The following is a 21,710-nucleotide window of genomic DNA, read 5'->3' as shown; positions in this document are numbered from 1 at the left end:
AGATGCATATTATAAGTTATGAGACCGAATCAATTTCCAATTGTGATATTAAACGGTTGAAATCTGACTGAATCAAACATAATAACTCTTACGATACCCATTAAAAGACAATTAGGTAGTAATAATTTTTTATTATTGTGTTATATTTTGTTCTATTTGTACTTGTATTTAATTTTTCTATTATATTTGTTTTTATACTATTTGTTATAAAACATTAGATTGTAACGAATAGATTTATCAAAATACAATAATTTACTAATAAGCAATATAAAAGTACTATATGTAGAAGTGCTATAATAAAAAATTACCTATCTACTTTTTGCATTTACACCTAAAGGTTTTAGACTGGGTAGAGTCAAGTCAACTCAACGTTTTAGAATGGTTAAGAGTCAAGTCAACCCACCGACATTTTTTTAAAACTACATTTCATTACTACACCAATATTGATTATAGAAATGATATTCTTGAATGGATTTAAAGCTATTATGGATTATAGTGATGTATTCAATTACCCATGTATGAAATTGAAAATAAATGATTAAATAACAAAATAAACTGTTGACAAACTAATTTTAACCGTTGTCGAGTCGAGTTTCATGTTTTCGTATACACCCGAAAAAAGATACTCACACTAACATTTTCTATTTACATCAAATCACAAAAAAGAAAAACAAAAACATTCGATATCACTACAAGTTTATCCTTCCCTTTGGATATTATGGTCTTTTCACAACTCAAGCGAGTTATCTTCTTGGCGATCTGTTAGGCGTTTGGGCTTTAAGTTGCGGGATCTCGTACCACGGGTCAAGTACGGTTTTTGTGATGGGTCGACCCGGGCCCGCAAAGACATCGGGCAAAGGGTGGCTACTTTGACCGATAATACCATATGATGGATGAGGTGGCGAGAGGTAACAACTTCCATATGCAGGCCCGTATTGTCTTAATGGGCTTGCACTCGGGGATACCGGCAAAGATGTGATTGCTCTTGCATGATGCCTACGTGTAACAAGGTTATTTAAGTAATTTCACTAGAGAGATATAAGAGCATCTCATGTCCCATCCATAAATGGTTTTTTGAGACACCAATAATAGCCTTTTTTTTAACGGGTGGATCCAATAATATATTATTTTATTCCCATAACTATATGTAGTGCTCAAATTTATTTTTTAACTTGTGAATTTGTTTCACTAGTTGTTAGTTGAAAAGCTAGTTGTTATATGAAAACTAGCTGACAAAAAATGATGTTTGGTAAAACTAGCTGAAATATATAAAATGACATAAGTAGGCGTTAAAAATTTGTTTTTTATAATTAATTAAGGGTATATTTGGAAAATTTTAAATAGACTCCTGAAAAGCTAGTCTAAGTAACTTTTTAAAAAGTTAACTTATAAGCTATTTTTTGGTTTGCCAAACATGACAACTTAAAAAAGCTTGAAAAATAAGCTAGTTGTGGCGCACCAAACACAGCCCTTTGTCTCCAATATTAAAAATTAAATTTCACGTAGTTCACATAATACTTGTCTTTTTTATTTTTATAATTATATTCATCTTTTATTTTTGTAACGATATTAAACATGGACTCTTAGATTTAGGACTTCATATTCTACTTTCGTGATTATAATATATTTACTACTCTTACTAAATGTTACCATCAAGTTATATTCTCTTTAAAAAAAATGACATGTGCTTTACGAAAAGCTTTCGAAAATGGTGAAGAGGGTTTATGTTTATGATATTATACTTTTAATTAAATAAAGTTATAGGAAAGTACCTTGGACTCAACATTGGAGATTTATGTGTTGACAACACGGGTTTTGTTGCATAGTCTCCCTCAAACGAGCGAGTGTTTCTATTCGAATACATTTCCGAAGCCGTCTGTATTCAAAAAATAAATAAATAAATAAAATAAGAAATAGGAATCGAAAGAAAGAAATGAAAATAGGATGCTATGATACAAAAATAAATACACAAAAGAATATTGTGTTTAAATGGGAAAAAATTTACGGGTGTTCGAGTTCCATCAAATGCAGTTGGAAAAGCTTCTTTTGTTAGGTTGACATTTGCAAGTCTTGTTGTAGCTTGATCACGTACAAATGGATGTTCCAAAAGTTTAGAGGCTGTGGGCCTCAAACATGGGTCCCGTTGTAGGCATTGTTTTATAAAAGATTTTGCATCGTTTGAAAGATGATCTGGAATTTCTGGCATGTCTTTGCTGTTTCCAATCTTGAATATTGCTGCCACCTGTAAAAATAAAAATAAAAATAAAAAAGCACACGTAAGGATTATTGTTTAATTGTACATGATGCCCTTTGGTATTGTGTTTGCTAACATAGATCGTATAGGATAAGGAGGGTCATTCATGTCTTTTACACAGAAGTTATTCTAATTTGAAATTATTATGATAAAAATGTAAATTGGGATGATTTGAGGTATCAAGAAAATGTCTAAAATACACAGTAATTTTAGCTTAAAATTATGCTAAAAGAAACATATTGGGATTAGATGAGGTGACAAAATGAAAATTGTTGCGAATTATGGACAGAAGAGAGAATTGAAATATTCAAATATCAAGCAAATGTCCAAAATACCCTTGAGGCAAACAAAATGAATACCATGTGTAAGTTGTGAATTGGAGTTGACAAAAAAGTATTTCAAGTTTGAAATTATGCTTAAAAAAATACGAATTGGAGCAAATCATGGACCAAAGGGAGAAACATAACATCTTTGTTGACAAGGGGTAAAGTTGGAAATTCACAAAGCAAATCAGATATCAATATCATACCCCCTCGTATTGACCCCAAGGAGGTTTTGATGTTGCCATTTCAAGAACCGTACATCCTAAGCTCCAAATATCAACCGCAAGGTTGTAACCATTTGTATTCATTACAACCTGAAATAAATAAATAAATAAATAAATATAGCATGAGTTTATACATTCATTATGGTGTTAGGAATGTGTTTTTTTTTGTTAAGAAATGGGGGAAAATTACCTCTGGTGCCATCCAATATGGGCTTCCTTTGAATGATAGCATCGAAGTACAATTTGTTATCTGATGAAAACTAAACAAATTAGTACCAAAATGAATACACATTAAAAATTGGTTGTTAAAGTAGACAAAAAGTACTTCCTCTTCATGGAAACTTAAAACACTTTTTGTTTTGAGATGTCTTATGAAAATTGCAATATTTCTTTTTTGGGTTAAATAAGACGAAATAGAAGGAGGATGGATGCTATAATAAACAAATCAAGGAAAGTACGTTGCTATTTCTTGCATTTAACATTAAAAATCGGCAGAAAACGTACATGTTTTGCCATGCCAAAATCAGCAAGCTTGATTTCACCATTTGGGTCTACTAAAATGTTTGCACCTTTAATATCTCTGCCCAAAAAATACACATTTTGTAATAAGTCGAAAAGATTATATTGCATAGAATGTTTGTTTAGGTTGCGTTTGTTACACGAGACTCGATAAACTTTTAGGATTAGTTTTGATGATGAGGATGAGGAGGGCATTTACGTCTTTTACACAGACGAGAGATATCTCATCTTGTTCCGCCTATTTGTAATAAGGCGAAACATGTGATATTTTTCCCATTGATATCAGTCCCAGTCCAAATCTAATACACACCAAACACAGTAGAATTTGGTCTGTCATATCATGTCATGTCAGTGTAAAAATGAGTAACAACTTGTTCTGTCATGTCATGTCAGTATAAGAATGAGTAACAACTTGTTCTGTCATGTCATGTCATGTCAGTGTAAGAATGAGTGACAACTTGTTTTGTCATGTCATGTCATTGTAAGAGTGAGTTACCTGTGTACTGTATTTCTTCCATGTAAGTAGGAAAGCCCAGAGAGGACTTGCCTAGTATAATTTTGAATTACGGGCTCCCTAAATGGCCCGTATTCTTGAAGTAACTTATGAATGGAACCACCCGAGACATATTCCAAGTAAACTGATAGTGTTTCTTCCCCCTAAAAAAACATCACAGTCAAATTTACAATGATATCACCATTTACTCTTGCTTTACAAAAATTGTTGAAATAAATAAAATTGTGAAAGAAAACAAAAAGAAAAGGATGTTAATACTTTATATCATCAATATAGGACTAACTTCATTGAAAACGCCACACTTAAGGAAATGGAAGGAAAAAATAATTGAGGGAAAATTTGTAATAAAAACAAAAACGTTGAGAGTTAATGGAGAGAGCCTCATTTCCATGACTTTCTCTATTAAGTCATGCATACTTTTTGCATCGAGTCAAAAAGAAACACCAAAATAACTGTTTTTGTTGATTGTTACAACGATACTACACGTGATTTTGTGCATTTTTAACAAACTACTCATTGAATATTAAGCTATAAACAAGAGTACCAATTCACTTCCATGGTATTGAACGATGTTGGGATGTATCAGCTTACTCAACAAAGTGATCTCCTGTTGAACAAAAAAAAATTGTTCAAAAAATAATAATAATAACCATCAAAAGGCCATAATTAGGTAGATTTTTCAGAGTACAATGTTGTAATAGGAAGAAATGATAGTAAGATGTATCTAAATTCTAATCCAAAATTCAAATCATATAATACAACTAAAGAGATGAAGAGTAGACCTGATTCAATTGTTTGAGAGATTCTTTTGACGATTGATCATCAGCAACAACCTTTACTTCTTTAATTGCACACATCTGCCCACTCTCACTATTAAAACAGGAACAGATACAACACCAAAAAATAAATGTCTGAAGCCACATACAACAACATCACAAATTCACAATCTAATCATGAAACTTAACAATTCACACCTGTTGAATCCAAGATAAACATGCCCAAAAGTCCCTCTACCCAACAAACGCCCCTTCTTCCATTTTGACACTTGACAATTTGAAGTTTCAACAACACCAACATTTTTCACATTTGATCCAACAACCAAAGGTCTATTAGGAGAGCTACAAATTCGGGTCCCTGGTAATGAAGAAGGAGCAGGAGGGCTAGTAGGTGAAGTAGGTGGAAGGGGTAGCCTGTGTCCTTCACTTTTTCCATCATCTAACCTTTTGTTAGGAGATTCAAGACTCGAACCCATAAACCTTGGGTGAAGTGGTGAAGTGGTTGTGGTTGGAGCCCTTGACCCTCTTCCTGGGCTTTTCAATTGAGGGCTAAACTTCGCCTCCCCATATCCTCTGTCATATCAATAATCAGTATCAGTAACAGTATCAGTGATAGTAATAGTAAAGCAGGTTGTATCTAATCAAGTATGTCAAGTATCATTTACTAATTTCCTAAACATAGAGCTATGAAGTTATTTGATAGTGATACTAGAGTTGATCAAAATAAGGGCATTGTGATGATGAAATTAACTTTTTGTAGTAAATATGTTCAACCGGATTTGATACATACAGTTTCATTGTTACTCTGATTCTTCATAGAGAAAATGATTCCTTCATTCTCTTCAACCTACATATGATCAAGAAAGCTTCACTAGCAACATGAAGCTTTTACTTTCTCGAATCAAATGAGCTTTCTTTTCTGACTATCCAATTCTATAAAAACTGAGGTAATGAATTAGCATCAAGATGAGTGGGAATTGTTTAATTGGAACGTGAATCAAATAATCTCAAGAGTGAAGCTAGACCAAGTTCGGAAATGAAATCGAATACACAAAAAGGAGAAGTTTTTGAAAATATTTCACGCCAACGAACCTGAAAATACCCAATTGGCCATGATCAAGATTATCGGCTGAAGAAACGGAAGAGTCTCCACTGGAAGAAACCGACCCGGATCCCAAAGCAAACCCTTGAAGATCAACCATCACGACCGACGTCGTCGGTGATATGGACGGCTGAGGCAAAGGATGCCCTATACGATCCGAATCAAAACCCGAAAACCGTGATGGAGACGCCGACGGAGCAGTATAAGAAGAACGTGGGGAGGCGCGTGCCGATACAGCGTCGTCAAAGCTCTTATTGTTCTTCTTTTCATTTATATTATTGGGTAATGAACTTTTGCTGCACAGCGTCTGATTACTCTTGCTAAAAACCGAGTTATCTTTCAAGCTCTTCTCTTGATTCTTCTGATCTCTGTTCTTGGGCGATTTCCATTTCCACCACTCAGGCATCTTTTCTCCAGATGAATTTTGATTCCTTCTTTGTAAATTGAGAACAGGGGATGAAAAAGATGGATAACCACTCCAATATGTGTCAGACAGGAGCGTCAACGTGGTATATACAAAAGGAAAATTGGGGAAATGGGTTTATCGTGGTATGAAGATATTATTATAATGGAAGAGAATTGGATTATCCGATGCTGGTTGACAAAGAAAAATTGGAGAAGAAAACAATGAAAGAGGAAGGGTGAGGGTGTGGGACCGAGGAGAAGAAGCAACAGTGAAGAACAGCTACGAGAAGTAGCTTTTTGATGGGTGGTTGGCGGCCGGGGTTTTGGGTTAACCCGGGTAAGAATGGAGCCACATGCGGGTCTCACATTGCAAGTGGCAATTAGGTGGGTAGTGTTTGAACCCCACACTCTTAAATGCATGTTTTTATTACGACTTCCCTCACAAGGAACAAATATATTTTTTGAATAAATTTTGAAAATCAATATTTTTATTAATTTATACAAGACCGTGTTTGAATAATTGAAGGTGATTAATATATGCATAATAAGTTGACGTTACATTTAATGTCATGTAAACCTATTAAACCTATTAGGTGGCACGTAAAGCATGGACGATTTGATTGATACCAAGAAAAACATGACACCTTATAAATGTTGTGATGAAGTAGTACTCTAAGGCTACAAGTGTTTTGAACCAAAACTAGGCATTGTCGAGACTGGCGAGGTCAGGGACATATCCAAGGTGTAGGAACAAGATATCAATGACAAAAAAATGTGGAATTAAGAATGTTAAAAACACTAAAACAATATACAAAATATGCTCTTTGATTAACCACAGAAAGTGAATACAAGGCTCAAGTGTTTCGGAACGAAACACGAACTCTCAAAAACATACGACTAACTATCACTACACCATTATATATAAAGTACAAAAAGTGTGGTGGAGCATACAACCAATCATAAATTAACACCTAGGTTAAAGTACAAAACAACTCGGTTCACACTAACATATGTTATCAATTAGCAGTTTGGAGCACAATAGCTATCCTAAGCCGGTTCAAAACAAACAATATACTCGATTACGAATAGATGAGTTCGCTAGGCTCCTGGTCGGACACGATAATTCTTAACCCCAACATTCTCCCCCTTAATGACATGGTCTTTGTAATCTTCTTCACCTCATAAAAACTAAATCAATCTCTTCAGGAACAACATTTCTTACTATCATCCACCATCACAATAACTTTAATTATCTTTTTTATTTCTTTGGATTAAAATCATTGAACATGATTCGCTTAAGAATTCTTTCAGGTTTGGGATATTGTTTAAGCATCTCCAACTATTAGGGTTTCTATGGATCAACCCCTATCTCTTTAAAGAATGAAACCCTAGCCTCCATTTTCCTTTTCCTACCTTCTTTTGTTTGTTGTGGGTGTCATTTTGGGAGTGTTCAAGGAAGTTCATCATGCTTTGGAGCTTGAGTGAGTGTTTCCAGAAGAGATCCAGCTTCTTGTGCATCTTGTGGACGTTTGTAAGGCATCAAGTTCCCAACTTGATAATTCAAGCTTTCTAGATCTTACATATTATTGTATTTGAGTCCTTTTTTGTGTCTTTGGTTGGAGTTCAAGGAATAACTCTAGATAAAGCTTGCAACTTTATCATTCTTGAATGTCCTTGGAATGTTTTGTCTTTTAGATTCTGGAATTTTGGACTTGTCTTGTTGTCATGTATGGGTACAAGATCATATTTTTCAGCATTTTTGACCTAGAAGGGTGTAGGACATGTATGTGACATGAAGGTCCATAAAGTTGTGATTTTTATGAGTCCTTTCTGAGTATATTGGATTTGTGGAAAGTTTGGGATAATGGCTTAATGGATTAAGAACTTATCCAAAAAGTTGGTTCTATAAACAATGTATGCTAAGTGTAGCATTATGCTACGTCGAGCTTATGGATGAAGAAATTCGGCTATTTTGTATTTTTGTGCTACGTCGAGTGTAGATGAGCTATGTCGAACGTGTAACACTCGTTTTCCATAATGGATCGGTTTAAGGCATTAAGGAGTCAAAAGCATGGTTTTTTGGGAAAATCAAGTGTCATAACGTGACCATAAGGAGGTCATGACGTGATGAGCCAAATGAGGACGTGTGTCTGGAGCAGTGGTCACGACGTGACACATAGTTTATCACAATGTGAAAAGGGTTGCAGTGCAAGCCCAATATCTTTTAAGCTTTCCTTCGTATTTAAGCACCCAAAACTCGAATTTAGGGTTCATTTCTCATCCTCCATCACCCTCAAACCTCGGAAACCCTAACCCTAACCTCTATTGGTGGTTATTAGCTCATTTTGGTGCTTTTGGTACCTTGAAGAAGAAGAAGAAGAAGAAGAAGGTGTTCTAGAGTGTTGATCCAGCAAGGAAACCTCATTATCATTCTCTTGTGCACATTTTGGACCTTTATAAGTGTTCAAAATCCAAACACTATCGAGGGAAGTTGGAGCATCGGGAGGTAGACCTGGTCGAAAGCCTCCCTCCGCCTCGCCGGATAGACCAGCTTGCCTTGACCGGCGCTTCACCTACTCCTCCAACGACTGGGGGTGGCTTGTCGTCTGAGGCGAACCCTCTAAGTTCCCGCCCTATCTCAGCCATCATGCCATTGGGTGGTGTTCGCCCTTCTTCCGCGGAGAGCAGTGAAGACAGCAAGGAGGGTATCATCTTTGACGCCCGACAGATGCTGTTACAACCAGGAAATTCTATGCTTTTGTAAACATTAACAAGGACAAAATTGTAACTAAAACTTGAAAGCATGCATGATGTTTATTCAATGACAACAAAATTCCATCAAACACATTATACAAACACTTCAAATAGTCAACGAAAGATTGGAAAACCCTAAAAATCCTGGTTTAAGTCCATTATGGACTAGGATTTCCTTATTGGGCCTAATGGACCAATAAGTCTCCAATTTGACTATTTTGGGCTTAGAACTCTTAAATGGGCTCTAAATGGACCCACATTCATAAAACCTAACCTTTTGGGCCATCATGGGCCTAAAATGAAATGGTTTACCCTAATGGGCCTTATTGAGCCATAATTGATTTAATTAACCTTAATGGGCCATAAAAATCAATTTCCTCTACACATTTAGGGCCGTGAACCCTCCTATAGGTCTAATGGGCCGAAAATTTTGTCTATAAACCTCATAATCTCGAACCAAGGATTGAAATGGGCCAAATTAATTCATTCCTTCTTCCTTTGGCCCATTTCGGCCCAAATTAAAAAAAATGAGGGTTTATGGAGGATTAAGGGAAGTGACACCTCATTGTTGTTTAAGGGATAATGAGGCTTTTATACAACATGTATCCATACACTCTCATACTTCAATGCAAGGTCACTTCTCTCTTCCCCTCCCCTTTTTCTTCCTCTCGGCCGAAGATAACTCACACACACACACATTTTCAAATCCTCTCCGAACCACCTTCAAGATCATCCTCCATCTTCCATCAAGATAACTCGCATTTTGCTTGAGTTTTTAAGGATCTTCATCAAGTTTGTTTCAACCTTTGGTAAGTTGGTATCAAACACAAACATCTACTTCCATCTTAATACTAAAACTCCTTCTTACATAGCTTTGTTTCATGATCTAATTTCCTAGAACTCCTCTAAGTTCGAAAGTACCTCCAAGTTGTTGCTAGGACCAAAAATCTCTCCACATCTTCCATAAAACCGAACCAACAAACCTCAAGGTGAGTTTATACCCCTTTGTTTTCGGTTTTTACTTGTTTTTGGGGGGAGAATACAAGTGTTATGTATTCATCTATGTGTGTTTGCATGTTATATGTGATTTCTTTGGTTTGTGTTGTGAAAATGTGATATTATTTGTTATATCTCGAGATCTATGGCTAAAGTGTGAAGGATACATAAAAAAATACATAATAAACAACATACTTCAAAGATCTAAGAGTCTTTATGTTTAAGAAGTGAAAAACAAAGCCAAAGATTCTTTATAAGTGTCATTTTTGCAAAAATAACAAAAAATTGGATAAGAAATGACATTTTCAATTTTATAAGGATAAAATGGTATTCATTTATATAAAATCTGATTTTCATGGAAAGAATACTTCTCAAGGGGTCAAAAACATAAATTTTAGTTTATTGGGCTTACATTTGGGCCTTATGGGTTTTTGGGCCCAAAATTGCGAAAAAGGTAGAGTTTTGGGGGCTGAAGTTGTAAATTTATCAAAATATGAGTCTAAAACATAAATAACCTATTTCAGGGGCTGAAAATGACTTTAATGCAAAAATTTGACTAAAAATGCAAAGTTTTGGATTTTGGGGTCAAAAATGTAAAACTTACGGAATTTGGGCCAAAAGTGTAAACTTTTTACAAATAAGGGCTGGAAATGGCAAATACAATAGTTTTGAGCTGAAATTATTAATTAAATTATGTTTGGGCCGAAAATGTCAAGAAAAACGGTTTAAGGACCAAAAATGTCAATTTTCGTCAAAAGGGACCAAAAGTATCATTTTTATTAATAAAGTGGTTGAATTGGTCAAAATCAATATTTTTGGTCAAATAGGCTAATATTTAAATTATTGGGCCAAGAATATAAAATTTATAACGCATGGTTTTTTTTTTATAAAATGTTTATAGATATATACACATATATATAAAACCAAAGCTTCGTTATAAAACAAACGTCAAAGTATTTTTAACATCGCGAATAAACATTTGGCATACAACAAAACCTACACTACGAACTTAAAATCGATAAACAAATAAATGATACAATGATTGGGCCCAAAATCTTCTGTTCGTGCTATTGGGCCTTTGTTGCCCAATTTCATGATTATTGGGTCCAATATATTCAAACATGTTTATTGGGTCTAGGTGACCCAATTACATGCTCAATGGGCCTTTATCAGCTTTAACATGCTATTGGTCCTTAGTGGCCCATTTGCATTGCTAATAAGGCCCTAACATTCATCATATGCTTAATGGGCTATAACGTGTCTGTAGCATACTCGACAGCCTATAATAACATATATGATTAATGGGCCACCGTTGTCCTCTTTCGTGTCTGTTAGGCTTACTTCATATTCACGTAAACATCATTCGGGTTGTAAAACAAGGTTATTCAATTTCATTGGGATTTTGTGAGAAATAACGGGTGGCACCAATAAGTGTCGGCCGTAGCCTGTAGTTATAATCAGAGTCTCCTGGAGGGAGAGCGAGAGTTTGTGTATAGATCTATACGGGGGTGACTCCCCCACGCCTGAGCTGTTTGCTACAGTTAGAGTAGGCTAGTCTAGGGTGACAAAATCTTGATCAAAATCGGCGTTTGGAAAAATGCCAAGACAGGCGAATTAGTCACTATTATTAATGGTTATAACGACTCACATAGAGATCCATTACCATCTAAGTACTCATGGGAAATCATATTCATACACTGTGACGATGCAAAGTGGTTCATACAATAATACAAAACTATCATACTATTGGAAAACATTGGGTTTTCTGGGGAACGACATTATTCACTTCTACATACAACAACTACAATACAAGGAACAATTATGAAAGGCATTCACTTTTACATGTTTTGAAATCACATACATATACACTTATGGGATCATCACATCTTTTTCGTAAACAGTTTTTGTTACAGAAAATATCGGATTTTCTGGGTTTTACAAACAATACAAACTATTTTTATATCAAACATGCTTATGAACTCACCAACATTATATATGTTGACCGTTTTCAAAATAACTTGTATTCTTAGGTAACCGTTAGAATGAAGAATCATCAAGCGTGTTTCTGAAATTTCTTTTGTGCAATGTTAATCGTTAAACAATTTATGTTCTGTGATGCTGTAATGTAAACAATGTACTTGATGTGAACAAGGTCAGTTGTAATGTATTAATGCATGGTGATGTTTATGTTATGTTTCATGTATATTCACTGTAATGATATTTCAATTTAAGTCACACGAGCCCTCAGACATTTCCGCCGTCTGGTTCGGGGGTGTGACAGGTTGGTATCAGAGCTTTGTTTATAGTGAACTAGCATATCTAACCATACATGATATGCAACTATAAACATGATGGGAATAAATAACTCTGAACAAAAATAAAATTTCATACTTATGTGCTTATATTAAAAACAACAATATTACAACATTTAAAAGACTTTGGAGGATTCGAACGTTTTCGATCGTGCTCGGACAGTTATGAAGTCGTAATGGGGGCAAATGTAGCCTGATCAACTACATTCACCCAAGGTACGACTGTCATGTGTCCGAGTGTGATTATGATGATCGATAAAATAAAAACTTAATACCCAGAAGAAGAAAATTCCATTTTTACAAAATTTACCCTCTTTACGCGTTCCTCATCACAAATTTCTCGCACAGTCACCACGGAGGAGGAGCATCAAGGCATTCAGTTTCACCAGGCCCTGGTGGCCCACTGAATGATTGAAGACGACCCCGAGGAAGGCCAAGGGGCAGGACCCAACATTGAGGCCGACGAGTACACTGATACGGACTACGAGTTTGATGGGACTGATGACGACATGGAGGAGGAAAGAGACATAGACAAAGCCCCCGTCAAACCACCTATCGACGAGGCACACCAGGACCACCCTGCTCCACCAGGAAATCCTGTTGGTGAGGATCGTTCCCTGGAGCCAGAGGTTGCCAACAACTATTTTCCATGGAGGCACGAGCCGTGCAGGCTGAGCAGGAAAGAGATGAGGTCATCGGGGAAATGACCGAGATGGCTCAGTTAGTGGCACCGCATTTTGGGATATGATTTCGCTACCGCCGTTATACACCTACTAGTGTTATGTTTCTTTTATGCGCACTATGTTATGTATTGACGACTCTATGTTTAAGTGATCACACTACTCATAGAGTCGTTATGCTGCCAAATTTTGTACCCTTATGTATGCCCTTTCGGGCAAATTTTTATGTATCAAAGGCGGATATTATTAGTGGAAAATATTATGTGTTTTATCGTGATGTTGTTATCTGCTATGTGTTTATATTCTTATTATTTGGTGCAAATATATGGAGCCACTTAGATGCACAATCGATTCACGGAATTCCCAACTTAAATACGATGCGTACTCAACATATTTCTATTCCATGACAGCAAGATGCCGCAAAGACCAAACCGTGGAAACAATCAACCACCGCCGCCACCAGAAATCAACTCAGTTTCATTTCAAGCGGTTGTATCTGCTGCAGTCACAGCAGCGCTGGTGCAGTTCCACAATGGAAACAATGGTGGAGGCAACGGACAGGGGGCCGGAAGTTCAAACAACGGAATGAACCAGGGGCCTACCAAGACATGCTCTTACAAAGATTTCACCAACGCCAAACCGCGAACCTTTAATGGCACAGGGGGAGTAATAACCCTAAAAAGATGGATTGATAAGGTGGAATCAGTGTTCGAGATATGCGGATGCCCTGAAGAATTCAAGGTGAAGTTTGCAGCATGTACATTTGTTGATCAAGCCCTCACCTGGTGGAATGGACATGTGGAGGCTATGACTCTTCCGGTGGCTAATGCCATGCCATGGGCGGAATTGAAAGAAATGCTAATGGCTGAATACTGCCCTCGTGGCGACGTTCAGAAAATGGAGCAAGAGTTATGGGACCTCACAGTCCGAAACTACGACATCGATGCCTACATATCAAGGTTTAGTGAACTGTCTCTGTTGTGCCCTGGCATGATTACCTCGGAAGGAAAGAAGATCGAACGATTCATCTGGGGATTAAACCCCCCAATTCAAGGAAATGTGATATCCGCAAACCCTGAAACCTTTGACATCACCAAGAGGTTGGCCAAGAAGTTGTACGACCACAACAACAAGAAGGGCGAAAAAGCAGTGGAAACTGAAAACGAGAAGGAGAGCGATAACAAGAAGGGAAAGAATAACAAACGGAAGGGACGACAAGGCTCAGAGTCGTCAAAGAAACAACAAACAGTGATAGTTCATGCTGCAACCACCCAAGTCCCCTACACACCACATGCTCCAGCCTCATCCACCCCAAGTGCCCCTAAGCAGTATTCCAGAAATCTCCCAAAGTGCAACAAATGCAATTTCCATCACCACGGGGAATGTAAGGAGATGCATTGTACCAGTTGCAACCGAAAAGGTCATACGGCCAGATACTGCAGGACCTACCCTCCCCAGAACCAACAACAGGGAAACAACAACAACAACAACAACAACAACAACAACCGCAACAACAACAACAACAACAACAACAACAACAACAACAACAACAGCAACAACGCTGGGGCCAGTCACACCTGCTATGGGTGTGGGAAGACTGGGCATTTCTGGCGAAACTGCCCCAATGTCAATAATCAAGGGAACGGAGGATCGGGAAGAGTGTTGACCATGGGACAAGGAGAAGCGGTTCAGGACCCCACTGTCGTCACCGGTACGTTCCTCCTTAACAACGCATACGCATGCATCTTATTCGATAGTGGAGCGGAGCGAAGCTTCGTTAGTAACAAGTTTAAGAACTTACTAAATCAACCACCCCAGAAGCTTAATGAAACCTTCACGTTGGAAATGGCTAATGGGAAAACAGAATCAACTAGGGATATCTATGTAGGGTGCACGTTAACATTAAACCACCACACTTTCCAAATAAACTTGATGCCTGTGAATATTAGGAGTTTCGATGTGATCATCGGCATGGATTGGTTGAGCCCCCATCATGCTGATATTATGTGTCACGAGAAGGCCGTTCGCCTTCATCTCCCTAACCATGAAACCCTAATCATCTATGGAGATAAACCCGACGTCAACCTTCGTATTATCTCATGCATTAAGGCCCAGAAGTGCTTGCATAAGAAGAACTGTGCATTCCTTGCTCACATCGTGGACAAGTCGAAAGAAGAAATAAACATTCGAGATATCCCAGTGACGTGTGACTTTCCAGACGTATTTCTCGAGGATCTCCCGAGAATACCCCCCGATAGGCAGGTCGAGTTCCGAATCGACCTTGTGTCAGGAGCTACTCTCATCGCCAAATCGCCCTATAGGTTGGCTCCTGCGGAAATGCAGGAATTGTCAAGCTAACTCAGCGAACTCTTGAACAAAGGATTCATCAGACCCAGCTTCTCGCCTTGGGGAGCTCCGGTCCTTTTTGTTAAGAAGAAGGACGGATCCTTTAGCATGTGTATCGACTATAGAGAGCTGAATAAGCTCACTATCAAAAATCGCTACCCACTTCTGTGAATCGATGATCTATTTGATCAGCTACAAGGAGCTAGTTACTTTTCAAAAATAGATTTGAGATCCGGCTATCATCAACTCAATGTCCGAGATGAGGACATTCCTAAGACCGCTTTCCGAACTCGCTATGGACATTATGAATTTGTTGTAATGCCCTTCGGTCTAACGAATGCCCCTGCCGCATTTATGGACCTGATGAATCGAGTTTGCCATCCATTCCTTGACAACTTTGTAATCGTTTTCATCGATGATATCCTGGTCTATTCTCGAAGCAAAGAAGAACATATTCGACATCTCCGACAAATTTTGGAAACCCTGCGAGCCGAAAAGTTGTACGCGAAACTCTCTAAGTATGAGTTCTGGCTCCGTAGCGTAAACTTTTTAGGTCATGTTGTCAGCCAAGAAGGGATACATGTGGACCCTTCCAAGGTTAAATCCATTGAAGGATGGGCAGTCCCAACGACACCCCATAGAAATTCGTCAATTTCTGGGTCTCGCAGGCTATTACCGAAGATTCATCCAGAACTTCTCCAGGACGGCCAATCCTCTTACCATGCTTACACAAAAAGGCGTACCATTCGAATGGACAGGGAAGCAGGAAGTTGCCTTCCAAACCCTGAAGAAAGCCCTCTGCAGTGCACCTGTGCTATCCTTACCGAAAGGAACCGAAGACTTTATAGTCTACTGCGACGCTTCAAATCAAGGTTTAGGATGTGTACTCATGCAGCGTGGGAAGGTGATAGCTTATGCATCCCGACAACTAAAGACACACGAAGTGAACTATACCACTCATGATCTCGAATTAGGAGTAGTGGTCTTCGCATTAAAGATTTGGAGGCACTACCTTTATGGTACGAAGTGCGCCATCTTCACCGACCACAAAAACCTCCAACACATCCTGAATCAGAGAGAATTAAATATGAGGCAGCGGAGATGGGTCGAGCTGCTAAACGATTATGAGTGCGAAATCAAGTATCATCCGGGCAAGGATAACGTGGTGGCTGATGCCCTGAGCCGAAAAGAATATTCAAGTCGTCGCGTGAAAACTCTCTCGATAACCATTCAATCCCACCTAATCTCGCAGATCAAAGAAGCTCAGTTGGATGCATTGAAACCCGAGAACACTACAAGTGAATTATTACGCGGGATGGAGAAGAACCTTGAAGTCAAAAAGGAGGGAGCATACTACTTCATGGATAGAATCCGGGTCCCTAAATTAGGGGGATTCAGAGATGTAGTCATGATTGAAGCTCACAAGACACGATACTCCGTCCATCTGGGATCAGATAAAATGTACCTAGATATCAAACAACATTATTGGTGGCCAAACATGAAGGCAGAAATCGCCACTTACGTGGGCAAGTGCCTCACTTGCGCCAAAGTAAAAGTGGAATATCAGAAGCCCTCGGGGTTATTACAACAATCTGTAATACCCGAGTGGAAATGGGAAAGGATTACCATGGATTTCGTGACTAAATTACCCAAAACAGTGGACGGGATGGATGCTATATGGGTAATCGTCGATAGATTAACAAAATCCGCCCATTTCCTGCCAATAAAGGAATCTTACAAGATGGAAAGATTGACCCGAATCTACATCAAGGAGATCGTGAGACTCCATGGGGTGCCAGTATCTATTATATCGGACCGAGACAGTAGATTTACTTCACGATTTTGGCAGTTGCTGCAGAAGGCAATGGGAACACATTTAGACATGAGCACTGCCTACCACCCTCAAACGGACGGACAAAGCGAGCGCACCATACAGACGCTTGAGGACATGCTTAGAGCCTGTGTGATCGACTTCGGAAAGTCTTGGGACACCCACTTTCCCCTGATTGAACTCTCATACAATAACAGTTATCACTCGAGCATCAAGGTCGCTCCTTTCGAAGCGTTATACGGTCGCAAATGCAGGTCACCTCTATGCTGGGCTGAGGTGGGTGACTCTCAACTAGCAAAGGGGCAGGCACCGAGCAGCACTCTAACAGGACCAGAGATCATCCGTGAAACAACTGAGAAGATAGTTCAAATGAAAGCTCGACTTCAAGCATCGCGAGACCGACAGAAGAGCTACGCTGACAAACGACGAAAGCCTCTGGAATTTCAAGTCGGAGATCGGGTGTTATTGAAGGTCTCTCCCTGGAAAGGGATGATTCGTTTTGGGAAACGGGGGAAACTAAACCCACGATACATTGGGCCATTCGAGATTCTAGCCCGATGTGACATCCCCAATTTCACAGCCAGAAAAGACCGATTTCGTTTATGCTTTTTAAAATAAAACCAGAGTAATCATTTGATTAAAAGTGTTGCAGAATTTGTTCCCATAAAAACATGATAAATATGTTATCAAATCATTTCTGAAGAAAAGTATTTTATTCATTTAAACCACTGTGATGTCATTGTCAATACAAAAACATAAGCATAAACAAAACTTACATTCATTTACACTAGTGATCTACTTCTCCTTTTTAATCTCTCAGTGTAAAGCAACATCGTATCGATACCTGTGATACAAATAAACTTAGTGGGTCAGGCTTGGGAGCCTGGTGAACATATAGGGTTTTCAACCCACAATAAATAAATTTATTATGTTTAAACATCAAACAATAACGCAATTACCCAATCCCCATTATCTCCTTTATTTCTTAAGGAGTTACCCTAAGAATCATCTATCACTCATTCCTAAGGAATTTTCCTAAGGAATAGGCACGAAGTCCATCGCTGCCCAAGGTTTATACTACAAGCACTAACAAACGTCGATCCCCACATACTGATCCTATACAGTGATCTTACTAGATCTAGCCTAAAGGATCGATATGAACAACCAACTAACGAAACTGCTTCGGAAATTCCCTAGCAGCAAACGAGGATCGATAAAGACATCAAATGAATGGAATAAGTTTAACCACGAACCTTCGTTCGTAAAAGAAAGAACCACAAGACAATTAAGTCAGGGGTAGTTATCAATGCCTAGCCGTGGTCCGAATATCGTGAGGTAATTTACCCCCAGACTCACCCTATCCAACATCGAACTTTGCCTAGGCAGAGGTCTGAATATCGTGAGGTATGTAACCCCCAGACTCACCCTATCCAGCATCGAACTTTGCCTAGGCAGTGATCTGAATACCGTGAGGTATTTTACCCCCAGACTCACCCTATCCCGCATCGAGAACGGAAACGCTGACTCATGAAGCTCGTCCAATCACTTCATAAAAGAAACGAAGACTCCAAACCTCTTCAAAATAAAAAGTATAGGGAAAATACTAATAAAGTACTCCCGTACGCTCCCGTACCCCGACACGTAATAGTGTCAAAAAGAAAAACTATCGGATGAACACATGGTTCAAAAACACCTAATGAACATATAGTTCGAGAACACCTTATGAACATATAGTTCAAACATACCTACCGATTACGAGTCTGCTGACGTTCCACTGGACTATCTAGAGTAGTCTGTGGCCGTTGTCTATACTCTGCTAGATGACTAGATCATCTTAAACATCGATACCTCTCATCAATTTTTATTTCATCACACATCATCTAAATCATCTACCCATGTTTTACCCAACATATTTGTAGATAAAAATACATATATACAGTTTAAAACTTGTATAAAACATCTATTCAACAGTCACCTTAAATAAACAATTAATATAATTACACATAGCACGTATTTTAAAGAAAATACTTCATATATATGTGTAAGGTGAAAGTGACTATACACTCACTTGATTTAACGATAATCGGGCATCACTTTGTTTCCTAAAACGATCGTTTCTAATAAAACCGGGAGTTTTATTGAGAAACCGGGCTCTGCGAGGGTCGGGCTTCGAAACCGAAAAGATAAATTTTTTGGGCTTCTCGGGCACTCTGGGACGTGTTCCGGGCGTTGGAATTAATCCCGGGGCTTTGGGGGGAGTGGAAATAATAAAAATATTGAAAAAGGGGTGAAAAATGAGAATTTCTCAAAATTACCCGAGAAGGCTCGTAGCCTTCTATTTATAGGGGAGATCCGAAGGTCGGCCAAGAGGAGTGAGTCAGCAGCGAGGGCACGAGGCAGCAGGAGGCGAAGGCACATGGCTCGGACAGGTGGCAGCAGTGAAGCTCGGACACGTCTCGCATGCGAGGCCACGCGTCAGGCTTCGGACGAGCCTCGTCACCGGGTGACTAAGCTGCTTCGGACACAGGGGTGCACACACGTCAGATGTGCGAGGGTTGAGACTTCGGTCGAATCCGAAAGCGACACGCGGCTACTGTTCATGCGAGGTGACGTGGCTTTTCCCGGTGAAGCTTATCCATGCGAATTTTTTCGAATTTTGTGCCAAAATCTTCTAAAATTCATAACTTTCGCATACGAGCTCCGTTTTTGAAGTTCTTTATATGCTCGCGTAGGTAAAGTTACGCTCTATAACTTTCGTGTAGACTTCGTCGGCTAATTTTTAATTTAATTTTTATATTATTATTTTTAACAGACCGGGACAGGAAATCCGTTAAAAATTCATAACTTCTTCATCCGACGTCCGTTTTCGTCTGTCTTTTTACCGTTGTACTACTATTGACGAGACCTTCGATTCTCGTTTAGGTTGTGTCGGCTAAAAATCACTCGATCTAAAATTCGAGTTTTTAGCTATCTACTGCTAAGCTGAAACTTAGAAAAATCACAACTTCCTCATACGAAGTCAGATTTGGGCGTTCTTTTTATACATATTCTCGATTTGACGAACACTACGACTTTCGTTTAGATCACTAAGGCTAAAAAGTAGTTTATCAAAAACTCACTTTTTACGACATTCGGCACCGTGCCGGTTTTGTCGCGAAACTTCGACATGTCATAACTTCTTCGTTATAACTCGGATTTCGGCATTCTTTATATATCCGTAATCCTTGTCACGACCACTAAAAATTTATTAATAAATATCGGCTTTATCTAATATTTATTTTCAACGCTCATTTTTATTCTTAATTAATTAAATCCTAGTAATTAAGCATAAAACACATAATTCACATAATATTCACATAATTCCTTTTCATTTCTTCAAAATGAGTTTCAAAGGTTAACCTAGACTATTATGTCAATATTAATGCCTAGCCCAGAAAGACGGGTAGCGACTCATCATGTCACTCTCCGTTTCCCAGGTGAGATTTGGCCCATTCGTATGTTTCCAACGCACAAGCACTAAATTGACCATCTTGCGTCGCAACTTCTTAGTATCACGGTCAACGATTGCCTCAGGTTCTTCAATTAACCTCTTGTTTTCATCCAACCTTAATTCAGAAATGGGAATTATGTCGGGCACATCTCCCGTGAACTTTCTCAAATAACCCACATGAAAGGTATTATGAATACCCTCTAGTTCTTCCGGTAATTCTAGCTTGTAAGCTTGATTCCCGATCCTCTGAAGAACTTTAAATGGTCCAATAAACCTTGGACTCAATTTTCCCCTCTTACCAAATCTTATAAGTCCCTTCCACGACGAGACTTTAAGTAAAACCGCATCTCCAACTTCGAATGATATCGGTTGTCTTTTCTTGTCAGCATAACTCTTTTGGCGATCTTAAGCTGCTAACATCCTTTCTCTAATCACTTTCAACTTTTCAGCAGTCCGATGAACTATTTCAGGTCCCATAAACTGCTTTTCCCCAGCTTCCAGCCAACATGACGGCGTTCGACACTTTTCTGCATACAAAGCGTGATAAGGTGCCATCTTGATGTTCGAGTGGAAACTATTAATATAGGAAAATTCTACTAGAGGTAAATGTTCATCCCAGTTACCTTGGAATTCCAGGGTACATGCTCTCAGCATATCCTCCAATGTTTGAATTGTTCGTTCGCTTTGACCATTGGTTTGTGGATGGTAAGCTGTACTCAAACACAACTTGGTACCCAATTCCTCTTGTAGACTCCTCCAAAACCTTGAGGTAAAACGGCTATCACGATCAGATACAATCGCTAACGGAACACCGTGAAGCCTCACAATTTCCTTCACGTAAGAATTCGCAAGTTTATCCATAGACCATTTCTCGTTGGCTGCTATGAAATGCGCACTCTTAGTGAAGCGATCAACGACCACCCAAATCATGTCGTGACCGTTCCTTGTTCTGGGCAGTTTAGTCACAAAATCTATGGTGATGTCTTCCCATTTACCCATGGGTACAGGCAAAGGTTCTAAACTCCCATACGGTTTCTGATGTTGTGCCTTAACCCTAGCACATGTTACACACTCGGCCACATACTTAGCAACATCGAGCTTCATCGTCGGCCACCAGTAATAGGGTTTTAGATCCCTATACATTTTTGTATTGCCGGGATGAATCGAGTACATGGTCTTGTGAG

At 38.7% G+C, this 21,710-nt stretch overlaps 1 protein-coding gene across 1 annotated transcript; it reads right to left on the bottom strand.

Moving 5' to 3' along the window:
• Nucleotides 1-519: 519 nt before the first annotated feature.
• Nucleotides 520-6,408, bottom strand: LOC145112534 (mitogen-activated protein kinase kinase kinase 3-like). The gene is made up of 11 exons (XM_079048690.1): nt 5,703-6,408; nt 4,809-5,183; nt 4,617-4,704; nt 4,379-4,441; nt 3,817-3,977; nt 3,306-3,381; nt 2,992-3,051; nt 2,784-2,891; nt 2,006-2,242; nt 1,773-1,876; nt 520-996 (listed from the first exon to the last, which is right to left on the bottom strand). Exons 1-11 carry the CDS (start codon nt 6,116-6,118, stop codon nt 744-746), a joined length of 1,941 nt encoding a protein of 646 aa, XP_078904816.1. The 5' UTR covers nt 6,119-6,408; the 3' UTR covers nt 520-743.
• Between the last annotated feature and the right edge of the window lie 15,302 nt (nt 6,409-21,710).

Source organism: Lactuca virosa, chromosome 5 (genome assembly GCF_052849685.1).
Source record: "Lactuca virosa cultivar CGN04683 chromosome 5, Lactuca_virosa_CGN04683_v6, whole genome shotgun sequence".
In the NCBI taxonomy this organism is placed as follows: Eukaryota; Viridiplantae; Streptophyta; class Magnoliopsida; order Asterales; family Asteraceae; genus Lactuca; species Lactuca virosa.
Note: the sequence above shows the minus strand (reverse complement) of the source record. Positions and strands in the feature narration are given on the sequence as shown.